Source organism: Poecilia latipinna, unplaced genomic scaffold (assembly GCF_001443285.1).
Source record: "Poecilia latipinna isolate Pla-1442-1.1 unplaced genomic scaffold, P_latipinna-1.0 Scaffold685, whole genome shotgun sequence".
In the NCBI taxonomy this organism is placed as follows: domain Eukaryota; kingdom Metazoa; phylum Chordata; class Actinopteri; order Cyprinodontiformes; family Poeciliidae; genus Poecilia; species Poecilia latipinna.
Genome location: NW_015113301.1, coordinates 35,155 through 50,828, shown reverse-complemented (window position 1 = coordinate 50,828; position 15,674 = coordinate 35,155). Strand labels below are relative to the sequence as shown.

Below are 15,674 nucleotides of genomic sequence, written 5' to 3'. Positions count from 1 at the left end.
ATTATTTGTCAATATTGTATTCTTGAATAATTGTATAAATAAAATTAAATGTTTTAGCTCTCTAAGCTTTCCAGTGGAACAGCATACTACTGCAATAACTTGAATTTTCAAAGTCTTGTTACACATCTATACCTGCGGATCCAATAAAAAGGGGTGTATGCGGTTTCATTGGGGTGAGTTTGTGCTCTCTCTGCTTTGCTGTCATGTAAGCCTGAATTCACAGAGTCTGTAGATTTACATTCTCAGTGAGGAGAAATAAAAAGCTCTTCTATTTTCTCAAAACCCCCTTTCCTTTCTGTTTATGCCCGGTATTTATTGTGGTTTAGTATTTGTCAGAAATTATCAACCCACAAACAAAGAAATTAATACGGAAAATCCGCCATGTATGAAATTCTATTTAATTTTATAGTTTTTTCAAAACCTTTATTGCCGAACAAGTATCATACTGCTTATCCACAGAGTGTGAGTCTGTGCCTTTAGCAGTTTTCTGCATAAAGGCAGTGTCGGTCAGCCTCTGTGCATGAAGCTTCTCCCTCGCTGAGACAATGGGGATTTATGGTTTAGACAAATTAAAAGTGAGATTCATTTCTAATCTGTCATTTACCAATTAAGTTTTACGTCCAGGTAAAACTCCCGGGGACGTGCATGCCTGGAATGGCAAAACATCTCAGACAAGGGCAAATACACACCTGGCAAACGTCTGACCACTTAACTGTGCGTACACAATCGATATGAAAGGAAAGAGTAGAGAGGTACGCATTAGCCTTGATAAGACAGGGCTCTTCGATTGCAATAAATGTACTGACCCTGAAAGCCCTCAGATGGGTGAATGTCAGCTCCTAAGAGAGAGAGAGAGAGAAAGAGAGAGACACTTTTTACCAGCTGTTTCAATGCATAATTCACATGGACACATCGCCTTAGAACATGTGATCCGTTTTTCCAATCCCGCTAAATATTTTATTCTCCTTTTTTTAATTTATATATATTTACTGTGTATCCAGGCTACACTGTAACAAACTCAAAAACACTAGTGCATTCATAAACCAGTGAAAACCCCTTTTATTTTATCGTCTTCATCTAAAGTAAATGACATCCGTTCTTTGCCATCTGTTTTCTTTTTGACTTTAATTTATTTCCCTCCACACATTTTACTGCTTGAACGTTCAGAAAGTGAGACCAGTAACCTTTACTCTAGCACAAACTAATTAACCAGATTTTTCCCATTTTCTTTTTCTGACACACTTCTAAAATTAATTTTCTGTAAATATACAAATAAGCCATTAGGAATGTTCAGTACAAGAATACCTTAAAGGTCTTTTCAAACTTTCCAACTGGTTGCACCTATGATTAAGAGCTTTGCAAAAAAAATATATATATATTTTGCCAAGCAATGCCTTCCTCCCCACAGTAAATGTTAATGAATCTGGTACTGTGTGTGCACTAGGAGCTGATTCTTGATGCAGAGGACACATGGATTCGACTGGAGGGATTGGTGGAGAGCGCAGAGTACACGGTTAAGCTCCAGGCTGCTAGAGGGCTTGATACCAGTGCTGTGGTTTCCACCACCTTTACTACAGGTACAGGATTTGCAGCCCATGTGTTTTCTTTGTTTGGACTTGTGTTATGGAAGGATTCCTTAGCCCCAGAGGTTTTTCACTGAATGTGGTGTTAGAGTTAACAGAGCAGAGGTACGTGATAATCTCTCCTTAAAGGCAGAAGCAATTTTTTTTTTTTTTTTATCTCGAGGTCCTTGCCTTACGGTGAGCCTGCTGCACCTATAGGCTGTCTGTAAGAAATAACACAGAATAATGTGGCCAGGAAGAGAATATCAATTTCAATTGTGACTATCCCCTCCAAACTTGGAAAAACCTATTTGTAAAGCCCATGAATGTTGCTCCAAAGTGTTGTGAAGGTTTAGTTTGTCTTTAATTTCATTTTCACTTAATACATTGTATCAAATAACATACAGTAATGATACTGAGAGATGTCCATCTCAGAGATGAATGTTAAACAATATTACATTCAGTAGAAAACAAAACTAGATTTTAGTCATATTCTTAGGAAACCCAAAGAGAAAAACTGTTTAACAAATCACAAACGTTTACTTGTATTTTAGATTTTGAACTAGACAGGATGATGCAGTTCACTTTCGATGTCAGATTGTGTCACATTTCATGTCTCTGCAAGCTGTTAATGCAAGAACAACTTGACTTCTTAGTTAAAAATAGGAATTTCAAATACTACATGGGATCAACCTTAAACTACATACCTCAGTCATCATATAAATAGTTTTCGCTATTTTTGAAAAACAAAATAACATATTAACAGCAGTATTTTCATATCCCTCTGGTAACACCTGCAGCACAGTATCTGATAGAGCATAAACGGGGGAGGAAAATGAAAAATTTTAACCAATGGAAGAATATTTCTCTTTTTCTTATGCCTTTTTTTTTTTTTTTTTTGACTAAAAAATGCAGAAGCTAATTAAATTCTGTCATCATTTCTGCATTCCTCTCCAGGGAGCCGTTTGTTTTCAACACCTCAGAACTGTGCCCAACACCTGCTGAACGGGGAGACTGTGAGTGGCGTCTACACCATTTACATCAACAGAGATCCGAGCCAAGGGGTGCAGGTGTACTGTGACATGACCACAGATGAAGGAGGCTGGATTGTAAGTCACTGTGAAGACAGCACTGTTTAGCACTTCGGCTGAATTAAGAAAATGCAAGAAACCAGTAGAGCAAGGATAGGAAACCTTGTTTTTACTGTTACAGAGCCTCTCAGTCAATTTATTTTAATCCCCTTTCCCTTTCCAGGTGTTTCAGCGTCGTCAAAATGGTCTGACTGACTTTTCCAGGAAGTGGAGTGATTATCGAGTTGGATTTGGAAACCTTGAGGATGAGTTTTGGCTTGGTAAGTTTCCCACTTTGAGTGAGTGAACATAGAAAAGAAATGGTAAAAAAAACAGTTTGCTTCCACCCTCTGCCACTCCTACAAATCCTGCTTGATTTTCAGAGCTAAACAGAGAAGAACAATGTCTACTTTTGATGTGTCTATCAAAAACGCCATGACACTTTTGAACTGCAATTCAAGGTGGCTGCATTTTTTTTTATGTCACTGTCTCCACCTTGCCAATATATTTCAGCTCCATTTTACACAGAATATTGATCCACAACCTGCCACCTATTTTGTTCAATCTTCGTTCCACTTTTCTGAACGCTGTATTTCTGTCTCTAGCATCACACCAGATCACTGACTTTGGATGATTTAGTTCATCCAATCAATAGAGCCTCATTGTTTCTACTTGGTTTCAATTGATACATTGATTTTACAAAGCGGAGAGACGTCTTCAGTATTCTGTTCAGATGTTATGGCCTTTTTGGCTTTTTATTATTACATTTGTGTGATGAATAGTCATACCGTTGGACTGTTTTTATTTTTTTTCTAATTTTTATTCCCTCATCTCATGTTTTGGCACTTGACTTTATAAAGTCTGTTTGATGCATTACTGAATTCTCCGAGAGCTCATCTCCCGCTGAAATTACTTGGTAATTGTTGCGCTGCTCTGATCTAAGGACAAAAACAACTCAACGTTCCCATTCCTTTGATGGACAGCTGAATCATTTTCTCTTGCCTCTAAATCTCATTATGAAACTATAATTGTATTCATTGCAAAATGTGCAAATGAGTCATGAGCTCAACAGGTCACCTTTTGTGTTATTGTTTGAGTACAGATGGTTTATAAAAAATAATGCATGAATATTTTATCGCATGAATCGGAGCCTCAAAAGGGATCTTTTGCTTTTTAAAGAAATCTGACACATTATTGATATGATGAGGGGTGGAAAGTGGGGAATTAAGCCTTTCATCCATCTTTATTTACAGTTTCAGGCAAAGGCTTACAGAACTGTTCATTGTTGCAACATTGAATGCTTATGCAAATACCATTGTATATATAGACAGACAGACATTTAACATTTATCCAAATGTCCTTTTTCAAAGTAGAGATTGATCACATTTTTAGTTCCCGACAGTTTCTAGCAAAATTATATATATGTTCATTTTGTAAGTTTTAATATTTGTGAACAAGAAATCAAAATCCAGTGATGAGAATCAAATATTGGCGACTAAGGAAATAAAGGAACTTTCTAAAACAGCAATAGATGTAAAAGGCGGTTCTTGTCCATCATATGTTTGTGACAGTTTCTTACTTGCATTGTACATTCCTACACCCAAAGCAAGATTCTTTCTTTTCAGGAGACACACTATTAAGTCAAACTCTTGGTAAGAAAATAGATGAGAACTTAAAAGGACAGTTTTAGATCTAACTCATCATGAACTGGAACTGACAGCATAAAATGTTTTTTTTTTTTTTTCTTTTATCAGATATTTTTAAATCTGTAGTCTCACTTGTCATTAAGTCTCACTTGTCATTAAGTTGAACTGAAGCTTCTTATGTTAGTTCTGCACCACCACAGGGAAAGTGTTCAAAGATAGATGTTAAAAGCACGCTGTCATAAATTCATTCTTTATCTATAGCTGTTGTATTTCAGCTGAAACAAAAGGGAGATATCTTCTGCTAAAGCAAAGGCTGAGACAGAGAGAGAAATTCCAGATTCTTTACCTACTTTGAGATACTAAGTCACAGATATGTCTTTGCTTTTTTCGACAAGACCACCTGAGGGGCATTACGCTGAAGCATACTAACACCGATTTACTGTATGTTTAATGGCTGTGCCTCTAGATTACAATCAAAAGAGCCCTGGAAAAATATATGTAGTTCAGTGAGTACAAAATTTTATCTGACCTCTTTCCTCTACAGTGGAGTCACTCATACTGAGTCCTTTCACCTCCTCTGAACATGCACCACAAAAAGCTGACTTTGTCTCCTTTCTTTATTTTGTTGTTGCCTTCCAGGCTGCACTCTATACCCTTTCTGTTTTTGTTTTGTTATATATATATATATATATATATATATATATATATATATATATATATGTATACACACACTGCTCAAAAAACATAAAGGGAACACTCAAATAACACATCCTAGATCTGAATGAATGAAATATTCTCATTGAATACTTTGTTCTGTACAAAGTTGAATGTGCTGACAACAAAATCACAAAAATCATCAATGGAAATCAAATTTATTAACCAATGGAGGCCTGGATTTGGAGCCACACACAAAGTGAAATGTTCCCTTTATTTTTTTGAGCAGTATATATATATATATATATAATATATATATTTGGTCTCTAATTGTGTCTTTTCAGTGCATACAAGCTGCTTGATGTAAGCTCTGGGTGTGGAGGATCAAGAATTTTCTGTAATGCCAGACGTTAGTCAACATCCCAGCTTGGAGCTCAGCAGACTCTGTTGTTTGGCACAAAACATTCAGAAAGAAAACATGAAGTTGTCATGTTAGCCGAATGATCTGCTAGTTAGAATAGTTGAGCCTGGAAACCTTGATGTATCTTGACGGCGGTAACCGATTCACGCTTACTGCGAAAAACGACACAGGGTGAAGTTTCTAAGATCTCAACTTTTAGGACTGATTGGTTAATAATAGATTTTACATTATTTGGACTAAGTCTTATAGGTAAAAGCATTACCATTGCTGGAGTTTTATGTCAGTGACATAACCCATACTTGAATGATCCACACAAACTAAATACCAAGGAATTCTGCTCTCATAAGAGCCACCAGCTTTTCTGGTATTAAGTAAATACATTTCATTAGATTGTGGGACCACCTGTCTGCTAATTACACTATAATCATATAGGATAAAACGGATTTAATTTTGCCACTGAATGCTTCTAGAATGTATTTGTTTGTAGTTTATGATCATAATAATGTCTACCTTGTTTCAGCTTCTCTTCTTAACGGTGTCTTCAAGTCAAATCAAATTTTATTTGTATAGCACATTTCAGCAGCAAGGCATTTCAAAGTGCTTTACATAATTAAAAACAGAAACACAGTCATGTAACATTGAATAAACAGTAAAAAAAAGAGATAAAAAATTTAACAAAATATTTAGATTAAATAAAAATTAATAAATAAATAAAAAATAAAGATAAAAATATTAAAACCCGCACCCCTTTTCAACCAGAGGGGGACGACACCGGCACCCCTTTACACTTAACTCGTGTTAAACTTGTCACACATTTGTTACTCGAGTTAATAAAAACGTGTCATTTTAAGTTTTATAAAACCATATTCAAATCATATTTGCCAAAGATTAAAATTGTGAGTGTTTATTCTTACGTTGAAAACTCCAAAACGTCATGCCAGTAGTGCAATTGAGTATGGCAACATTACCGAGGAAGCGAGTCTAAAACCCTCCATGGTGATCACCCCACACCTTGCCAAAAAAAGACTCAAAAACAATAAAACTGAAACGGAGCTGCCAACTTAGAGAAGGCAATATGTTGTTGAATTACAGAAGGGAGTCTCGGATAAAGAAAATCCTGTGGCAATTCATATTTACAAATTTTCTTTAATGAAATATGAACCCAGTGAAGCCAAGTTGTTATGAGCACAGTGTGCCAAGTGAAGTGATCCAATACAAATATAGGTTTTTTTTGCTGGTTTTTTTTTTGTTTTTACACTGACATACGTGGTCAGTTATTATGTACTTAACTTTTAAAGCATACTAAATATTGTATTCCATTTCTCCTTTCAGTATTTACCATTTAAGAAGTGACCTCAGACGTTTTTATTGTTATAAATGTACATCTAGTGACATCTTGCCCAATGTCAGTGTAGTTCCACTGTGTGCAGGCGTCAATAAATTAGATCACAGTCATAGCCTTGGGGAGCCATTGCGGCAAACATTCAGCTAATCACCACCTCTGCACTCAGAATAGCAATTTACTGCACAATCGGAACCATAAACACAGATATTAAATCCACTCAAACTGAAAAGACGAGCCACTCGACTGGCCAGCGGTAAAGAGTTTGATAATTATCCGCTGTAGTTTGAGGACGATCATTTTTAACGGTGCTCTTTATTTGCACCATGCTCGCTGACCTCTGCTGAACGCAGTTTTAGTTTGATGATGTAATAAAAAGAGACGTTCAGGTGACTGGGAGCAATCTGCAATCATTATCCCATCCTTTTGCTTTTTAATTCTCCCCTTATTGTTTCAGCATAAGGGTGGGAGTGAGGCCGGTAATAAAATGGAGGATAATAGCACAGGGGCTCAATCGTGTGTCAAAATGCATTTTCGGTCACCACACTTAAGAATGAAGCAGTAAAAAAAAAAAAAAAAGAAAGAAAAAGTATAAATGATGGGTGACGCATTAATAGCTGATAACACAACTATGTTATACAACAGAATTTAAAAGCGACTCATTGTTAACCTCAGTTTTATTACCACAATTGCTTTTTTCCCCATCGCCCTAAGTGCCCCTGGGTTGTAACATCGATTGTATCTCTCTTCCATTGACAAACTGTATTACAGCAGACTTAGTTTTCCTGCTGCACCACTTCTTATCAGTAAAGGCTGGAGATTTAATTCCTGTCAAATCTTTCCTCAGGTTGGTTCATCTAAAGTGCACATGTGATGCATCTGCTAGAGGTTAAGCAGAGAGGGACGCTCTTTTTCCAAATGGGCGCTTGTTGTAATCTGATAGCGAAGGCAGCTCCAATCGCTCAGGTCGGTGTGGGACCTTATCGCATGTCGAGGGTTCAAACGAGCTTTGTATCTGCTGCCTCTGAGATAGCAAGCAACAGACACAGATCTCAGAGAGTTGCGAGATGTGGTATTTGGAGGAGGGCAGGTGGCGACAGCGTCCACCACTCTGCAGCGTCAGTCATACACGGCGGCTGACAAAGGCGTTTGACGGATGCACTTATCGGGATGCAACCTTTCGCCCCCCATAAACCGGTGGCGAAAAGACTGACATGGAGCTGCGTCTTGGAGCATAAAGTCTGTGAATATTTTGGCTATTTACAGTCAGAAAAGCTCTCAACTTTAAGCTGCCTGTGGTCTCTCAACATTGCTGGAATTTGCACATTTGTTAGATAATAATCCAGATTTACAAGAAATCGCTCTTTATGTTTCTTTTATTTACTCAAAGACATTTATTTTGATTGGCTCCCTTGAATTTAACTTTTAGAAATATTACAATTGATGGTGAGGCATTTCACAACATTGGAATATGATGGAGTATTAAGGCTAGGTTAAGATTTTTATTTATTTTTTTAATTACGAGAATATCTTCAGAATATTACAAGAATAAAGATGCATACGATGTTCTCCATTTCAAATTTTAGTTTTTGATTATTTTCATGTAGCAGTTCCTATAAAATGACTACTTCACTCTCACAATATTCTGACTTTATTCTAGTAATATCATAATATTTTTACCATATTATTTAGACTTTTTTGTCTGATAACCTTATTCTCATAGTTTTATTGTCATATAAGTTTATTCTCATAATATTATGACTTTATTTCCTGGCCTGGCCCTTATACTCCTTTATATTGGAATAAATATTGAAATGTTCATTTGTTTCAGTAATTCAACTAAAAAATGGAAACTCTAGATCATTATACCGATTAGTTAAAACACAGAAAATTAGAATATTACAATGTAGGTGGATACAAAGTCCTGCTCAAAATGATCAGCATCTCCAAAAAAACTTGTCAGCATATCAGAATAAAGTTCTCTAAGGTTTCCTGCATTCACGCAGACTTTGGACTTGATATAAAACACAGTGAATCCTCACTATTAGATGACATAGCTCAACAAACCATTACCTTCTAGACTGTAGAGTTTTGCCTTTTCTTTCTTAAAAGGACTTTGAACCACCCAACAACGTCAAGTACTTTTTCCTCGAGCAATCTCAAGTACTTCAGTCCGGGTTTGATGCTTCGGACATAGACTTGTTCAAGCGGTTCAGCACAAGGGAACTAAATTGTAGTTGTGGATAAATCTGTGTGCTGTAGTTCCGGAAGCACTGAATTCACACCTTTTGAATGTCCTGCAGACCCTTGAATCACCTTTGCTTCTCAGTAATCTTAAAGCTATGTTTACCACTGTTGGTTTTTCATCCTTCTCTGCAGCTGTTCCTCCCACACATGCCTTGTGAACAATTAGTTTCCAGAATTTTTTTTTTTTAAACTTACTCTCCTACATTTACTTAATGTTTTAAACAATTACTTGTTTTTCTACAGGTCTTGATAACATCCAGAAGATTGCTTCTCAGGGACGCTATGAGCTGAGAATTGACATGAGGGACGGACAGGAATCAGTTTATGCCAATTATGACAAATTTTCCATTGGAGATGCAAGAAACCTCTACAAGCTCAGGATAGGAGAATATAATGGCACTGCTGGTAGGTGGTTTGGCCATAAAGAGCATTTTCAGCATGTAGCTCTTCAACACTCAAAGCTGACCGTTAATTTTGTTTAAAAATTGACACTTATGTAATTTTTTTTTTCCTGGGTGTACTTCACAAAGACTTCTTTCTGTTTCACTTCTTATATCCCTGCTGCTTTTTTAAATCATGTTACTGTTAATTGTGGTTGTACATCCCAGTGATATTAAATGTTTTCCTGCTCTTCTCTGATCACAGGTGACTCTTTCAGCTACCACCAGGGCCGCCCATTCTCCACTAAAGACAGAGACAATGACATTGCTGTCACTAACTGTGCCTTGTCCTACAAAGGAGCCTGGTGGTACAAGAACTGCCACCGGGCCAACCTCAACGGAAAATATGGCGAGTCCAGACACAGTCAGGTCTGTCCTTTAACTCACTACATTCACAGTTCAAAATGTAACATAAAAGTGTAACCATTTCTCAGCTTTACTCTGAATCAGTTCCATTTTACAAGTTTGGTTCTTCTTAGAATCGGACCTCTTTACCTTTAGATTAGCGGCTTTAACCAATACTTGTGTAATGTAGATTCAACTTTGTGGGAGGATTGAAGTGATGAAGGATATATTGTAATTCAGGTCATCTAAGATAGCAAGCTGTTGATAATCTGTAATCCCCAAAATGTTTGCTTGTGTCCATTAAATTAACAAAAACAAAGACTTTCCTGTCATTAGTTTCTAACTTACAAACTTTGGCCTGATCCGCTGTTTATGAATCGCTTCAACCAATCTAAAAACTCTTTTCCAAGCTTTGACACACTGTGTTGTTAGGGACAAAGGTTTTTTTTGCAGATTCCCTATCCTGATTTTGCCTTTGTATCAACAATGTGATAGTATTAAGCCTTTTCCTATAAATCTTTAGGATTTTTATTTTTTGCGATCTTTATTAAAGGATTTCCTTTTCGTCTTTACTTCTCTGAAAACTTGTGTCATTTGGTTCAAGTTTAGTTGTCTCTGTATCATTTCACAGTATTTTGTCAACAATGTTAGAGCAGCAACCGTCCCTGGGTGGCTGTGACCCAGTGGGAAGATTAGTCATCTGACATTTAGGGGGTGTGAACTCAATTCCAACAATCCCGACCATCCTGGCCAGCATCACCGTATGTCAAAGTGCTCCTGCGTATCGGTACATGTGGTGAATGTAAGCTATAGCGGGGAATTGCTCTGTAAGGTTAGAAAAGCTGTGTCAAAGTGCCATCTATGTACTGCTAATGGCGTCGGAGCACTATGCTACGACAAGTTTACATATTGCTAAGAGGTGCTTACATCAGTAAAAATACACAAGTCAACAGTTTATTGTCTTCCCATAAACAGAGTCCATGTTTTTTTTCAATTCTATTTTCTCTAATTTTCTGTAGTTTTCCTTGTTTGTGTGGTGTGGTGGTTGAGGTTTTATATTTGTTATTTTTGTGGCCATTTGAATCAATCGCCTATTAAACTAAATGTCCTCATTTGAAAAGGTTGACATTTTCAAAGTGTATTTTGGCATTTGCGAAAATCGACATGAAAGGAAGCCATTACAGCACACTGATTAAAGGTTAAAACCTCTTGAATTGAAAGACTAATTATTAGCAAATTAAAACACTTGAAAGAGCATCCTGAGTGGCCTTGCGGAGCAGCTCAGAAACAACTGCTGCACAGATCTTCTTGTTATACATTCCTAGGGAAAATATGATCCACAAAACACACTGCGAAGAGGGTTCAAATCATCTGAACACTTCCAAAAGCTTCTAGTTATTTTGGAGGAGTATTTTTTTGCGATGGAAAACAAAGTAATTTAAAATATTTTCTTATTTATAATAAACTCAGGTGCAGCCATATAAAGCCTTGATGTTATGTCAACCCCTTTTTCAGCCTCATGCAGGAAACGCTGTACAAGCCATGAATTTTTTTTTTTTTTTTTTTTCTGTCGGTGTTTGTACGTGCTTGTGCTTGTGTGTGTGTGAAGTAAAAATCAGGCTGAGTCACGAAGGCTTTAGAGAAGTCCTGTTTTTCCCTCTCTGCTTCTGGTTTTTTTCCTTTTGACATCTTGAAGTTAAAAAAACAAAAATAAAATGCAGAAGCAAATATAGAATGAAGGTAGACTTAAAATGAAAATCTCATGAAGGCTACAGATGAGAAGAAGCAGATGGAGATGACGCACAAAAGGGCTAGAATAAAACTATTATTGGGGTTAAGAGATTAACATTAGGGAAAATATTAGCATTTCACTGGCCCCCATTGTTATTAGCCTTTTCCCTAAAATATGTTTTTATGTATTAGCTGTGTTTAGTATACTGAAAGGAGGAAGTCAATGGAAGACAACATGCTAGTGATACCTCGCATGCTACTGAATGTTAGCATTTAGGCTAACATTAGCATTTTGGCTAATTGTAAATTTAGAATCATATCTCTGGTCTGTATTTCTGACATGCGACTGTTACTAAAATTAATGTTTCTCTTCACAAACTATGACATTTCCTTTTTGAGCCTTGATCTTAAATGTTTTCAGTTTTTTTTTTTTTTCTTCAATGTAAAAGCTTCAGTACACAAATATCACACACTCAAAAAGAGGAGGCAATTTTTCATGGTAAATCCAACTTTACAGTTTTAATGTTTTGTGAAGTAAAACCAACACAACACCATTTCATGATAGTTACGGGCTTAATCATATCGAAGCTGCTTGAAGTTATATCCCACAAAGGTTTCTGCTAGAGAACATAAATGTGATGAAGTAGCAAACAGACACAAGCTCACTAAACGCAATGTATGTTAGCTGCTGTGCAGCATTTGTAATTAGCTTAATAAGTTTCACTCTCATCTAGCTTCAGTGTATTTTTTATGACTCATTTATTTTTAACTAAACAATTACGAAACTGTGGTCTGACTAGAAGAGAGAGTTGATTTTAAGTAGGCAAATTAGGAAAATGTGCCCAACCAATCCTTTGCTGTTGTGAAGTAAAAACAAATAAGTTTTTCCATTTGAAGTCATTTTTCTTAAATGTAGTTATTGAACTATCATCTTGATAAATTGTGTCCACACAGCAAGACTACACTGTTATGTTTAGAAAGCTCTTTATTATAAGATTTGTACATTAGAGTTGTTAGTCTTTATTAGAGCATAACATTTTCAGATTGAGGCAGCATCTCTAAGTTTTACTTCCATTCTTGCAGGGTATCAACTGGTACCACTGGAAAGGCCACGAGTTTTCCATTCCCTTTGTGGAGATGAAGATGAGGCCCTTCAACTTTCGCAGTATCAGCAGTAAGAGGAGACGATCCACCTCTGTATAAACACACCGCCTCCGCCCTGCCCAGAGTCGTGGATAAATGGAGTTTAGACGATACCGGGTGTTGAATCTCTGCTATCTGTGCGCCTCTCTGACCGCAAAGGCAGGCTGGAATTAAACTGTGCCACATCTCGTTAGTGAGGCCGCAGAGATTGAATGAGTGAGCAATTAAACAAAGCTACTAATATTTCATTTAGCAAATTTCATAAATTAATACTTTACCAACTTGTTATTTTAACCTGGATACGGTCAGAAAATAGCAGAGAGGTTTTGACACCACATCCAAACTCTGTTGATCTTTCCGCCTGCCCAGCATATGCTGTCTTTTCCTGCTGTACTTCTGCTTAGAAGACAATGTATGTAATTTATTAAGTACTCAGAATGACAATGGTCGTAACTGCTGTAAAAATAAAAAGAGGGAAGGCAAACGAAGATGTTTTGGTTTAACCTTAATATTTGAGTTGTCCTTCTTTGAGATGCTGAATTGTGCTCAGAAATGCTGTTAAGAGTAGGATACTGCGCTTTTTTTAGCCATTACAAAATGACACTGAAATCAATAATATATGCCCTTAAAACTCTGTAATATATATATATAAATATATTTTTATAGCTAATAATGTGACTGAGTCCATCTATAATTTGATGCCTTGGTTTATGAACCTTGATTAAGTTAACTCAAAAATAGTAACATACTGGACTGAGTCAGAAAAAAAAAAATAACATTACACAGCAAAATTGAATATACAAAATAATCATTAATCAAATAATTCACCAGCAACATCTTCATTGCCTTGTAATTTATTTTATTCATGTGTAATGTAAACTACTTCACACATTGTTATATATTTGGTAGCCTCACCGAGACGATGTCTGCACTGAGAGCGGAAACACAGCTAAGCCATTGCAGTTCATTATGTTAGGTGAACACATTTAGTTGTTCATGGGCATTTTGTACTCGATTTCATTTCCAAGCAAATTGCAGTCAGAAAATGTAACTTTGTTGCTGACGTAGGGATTTCTTGCGGAAATGACGCAACAGTTAACCAAAGGCCTTCGTAATAAAGATTTAACGATGGAAAATGAGCTCAGCTGTTTCTGTCACCCAGGCTGTCTTGATACTGCACCACATTTCAAGCCCCCTTTTGTAGTCATTGTGATTCCCCCCAAATGCGAAGCGAAACTTTCTAAATGCTATTCAGAACAAAGTCGCTGTGGGCATAGTGCAGTTTTAAATCTGGCTCCCCTCCTGCTGCTTGCTGAAATGAACTAAACAAAGAAAGCAGAACAGAAGGTGGAGCGAAGCCAAGTTTTCCTTGTACTCGCTTCACTGTTTAAGCTGCTTCGCGAAACAAAGAAATCCACTAACACTGCTGGGAATGTGTTCCTTTTAGTGGGGTTGGCGTAATCCACGGCTTGCCAACCAACCATGTGTTCACGGTGGCACACGAGGCGTTCGGGGCCAGTTAGCTGACAGCAGTCTTTCTGCCTGAGTTTAAGACAGACAAAACAAACATGACTGGAAGAAAGAAACCAATGTCACTATAAGCAACATTTTGTCTCATTTATTAGGTAATCAAACACTTTGTTTCCTATTATTTTCTGTATCTCCTTTACAGAGGACGTAAATTCTCTGAAGTAAACCAACCAATCAGACTCTATTTTTTTTTCTAGAGATTGAAAATAGTTGCCCTCCCCTGTTCTACTACTTCTACTATTACTACTACTACTACTACTAATATACTCATGTAGATATGAAGTTGAACTGTCTTTTACTTTCACTGACCCCATTCGATGGAAGCCAACAAAGAAACCCCTCTGGGGAATTCCTGCTAAAAACGGTGCATTACTAACCACTGTTGTGTGAAGGGATGAGAGGAGCCCACTTGCATGTTGACTGAAATGCTACCAAGAACTTGAGAGTGAACAACAAATGTCTTTAGTATATATTTGTGCACATATTTATCTTTTGTTCTGTCTTAAACCTGCCCCTGAAATGTTTTAAAAATAGATTTAAATTGCCTTCCCCCCCCCCCACTTTAAGCCTTTTAACCAACATGAAACCTTTCCCAGGTTGATGATTGGTTTTTTTATTGTCAAAGGATTTCAGACTCTCTCATGCAATAAACTTCTCTTAGTTATTTATAGTGAAGTAGATTAATATGTGTATGTGTACTTATTTAATTACTTGCTTTGATAAATTTCTCTTCTTTGGGATTTGTAAAATGGATAATGGTCTGGAAACTCTTCTGAAAGGAAACGGACTGTATTTTGTGTTCTGGCAATTTCTCTCTTTGCAAACGCCAAGGTGCTTGTAAATCAAACAAAAACAGAACTGTCATTTTTATTTACGGCGGGGAAAATAACTACTGAACACCTAATTTTTCTGATGCATATATTTATATTCAGGCTGTTGACATGAAATTCATACCAGATTCTTGTAACTATCCAAGTATTCCACACATACAAATAAAACAAAACAAAGAAAAATAATAAGTCTGTTTTGTTTGTCTGGGGGAAAAAAATTGTCTGTTGGTAGTGAAAAAAATCTCAAGATTGTAGGCATTGCTCAGGTATGATTTTGATAAGTATTTCTATCCAAAAGTTTTAAAATATTGAAGGTTGTTTGCTTTTCTATGCTTTCCGATCTTCAGTTATTCCCTAGATTTTCAATTGGATTAAATTCAGTTCTTGCCGTTTTATTTTCCGTTTCTGAAACCAGTTAAAAGTTCAAGTTTGTTGTCTGACTTAAAAAAAAAAATCCATCTTTTCCTTCCTCCATTTTCTGTTAGATGAGCTCAGTCAGTATGATATGCTGAAAGACAGACACACATTATTATGTTCTTTGCTCCATATATCGATGGTGTTTTTAGGGTGGTCTTCAATGGCTCTTGGACAACTTTTCTGATTTTTTTTCTTTTTTTTCTCACTTTATTCTAAGAAATCAAATCAAAATCAAATCAAATTTTATTTGTATAGCACATTTCAGCATCAAGGCATTTCAAAGTGCTTTACATAAT

General features: G+C 36.5%; 1 protein-coding gene across 3 annotated transcripts in view; it reads left to right on the top strand.

The window, feature by feature from the left end:
- tnr (tenascin R (restrictin, janusin)) overlaps positions 1-15,403 on the top strand; it is a 110,141-nt gene extending 94,738 nt beyond the window's left edge. For all 3 annotated transcript variants that reach the window (XM_015044657.1, XM_015044658.1, XM_015044656.1), the window contains 6 exons: positions 1,445-1,577; positions 2,520-2,671; positions 2,817-2,913; positions 9,186-9,347; positions 9,588-9,751; positions 12,542-15,403. In XM_015044657.1, coding sequence (XP_014900143.1) covers positions 1,445-1,577; positions 2,520-2,671; positions 2,817-2,913; positions 9,186-9,347; positions 9,588-9,751; positions 12,542-12,661 — 828 coding nt within the window. In that variant the 3' untranslated portion in view covers positions 12,662-15,403. The remainder of the gene's footprint in view (positions 1-1,444; positions 1,578-2,519; positions 2,672-2,816; positions 2,914-9,185; positions 9,348-9,587; positions 9,752-12,541) is intronic.
- The last annotated feature ends 271 nt before the right edge of the window (positions 15,404-15,674 follow it).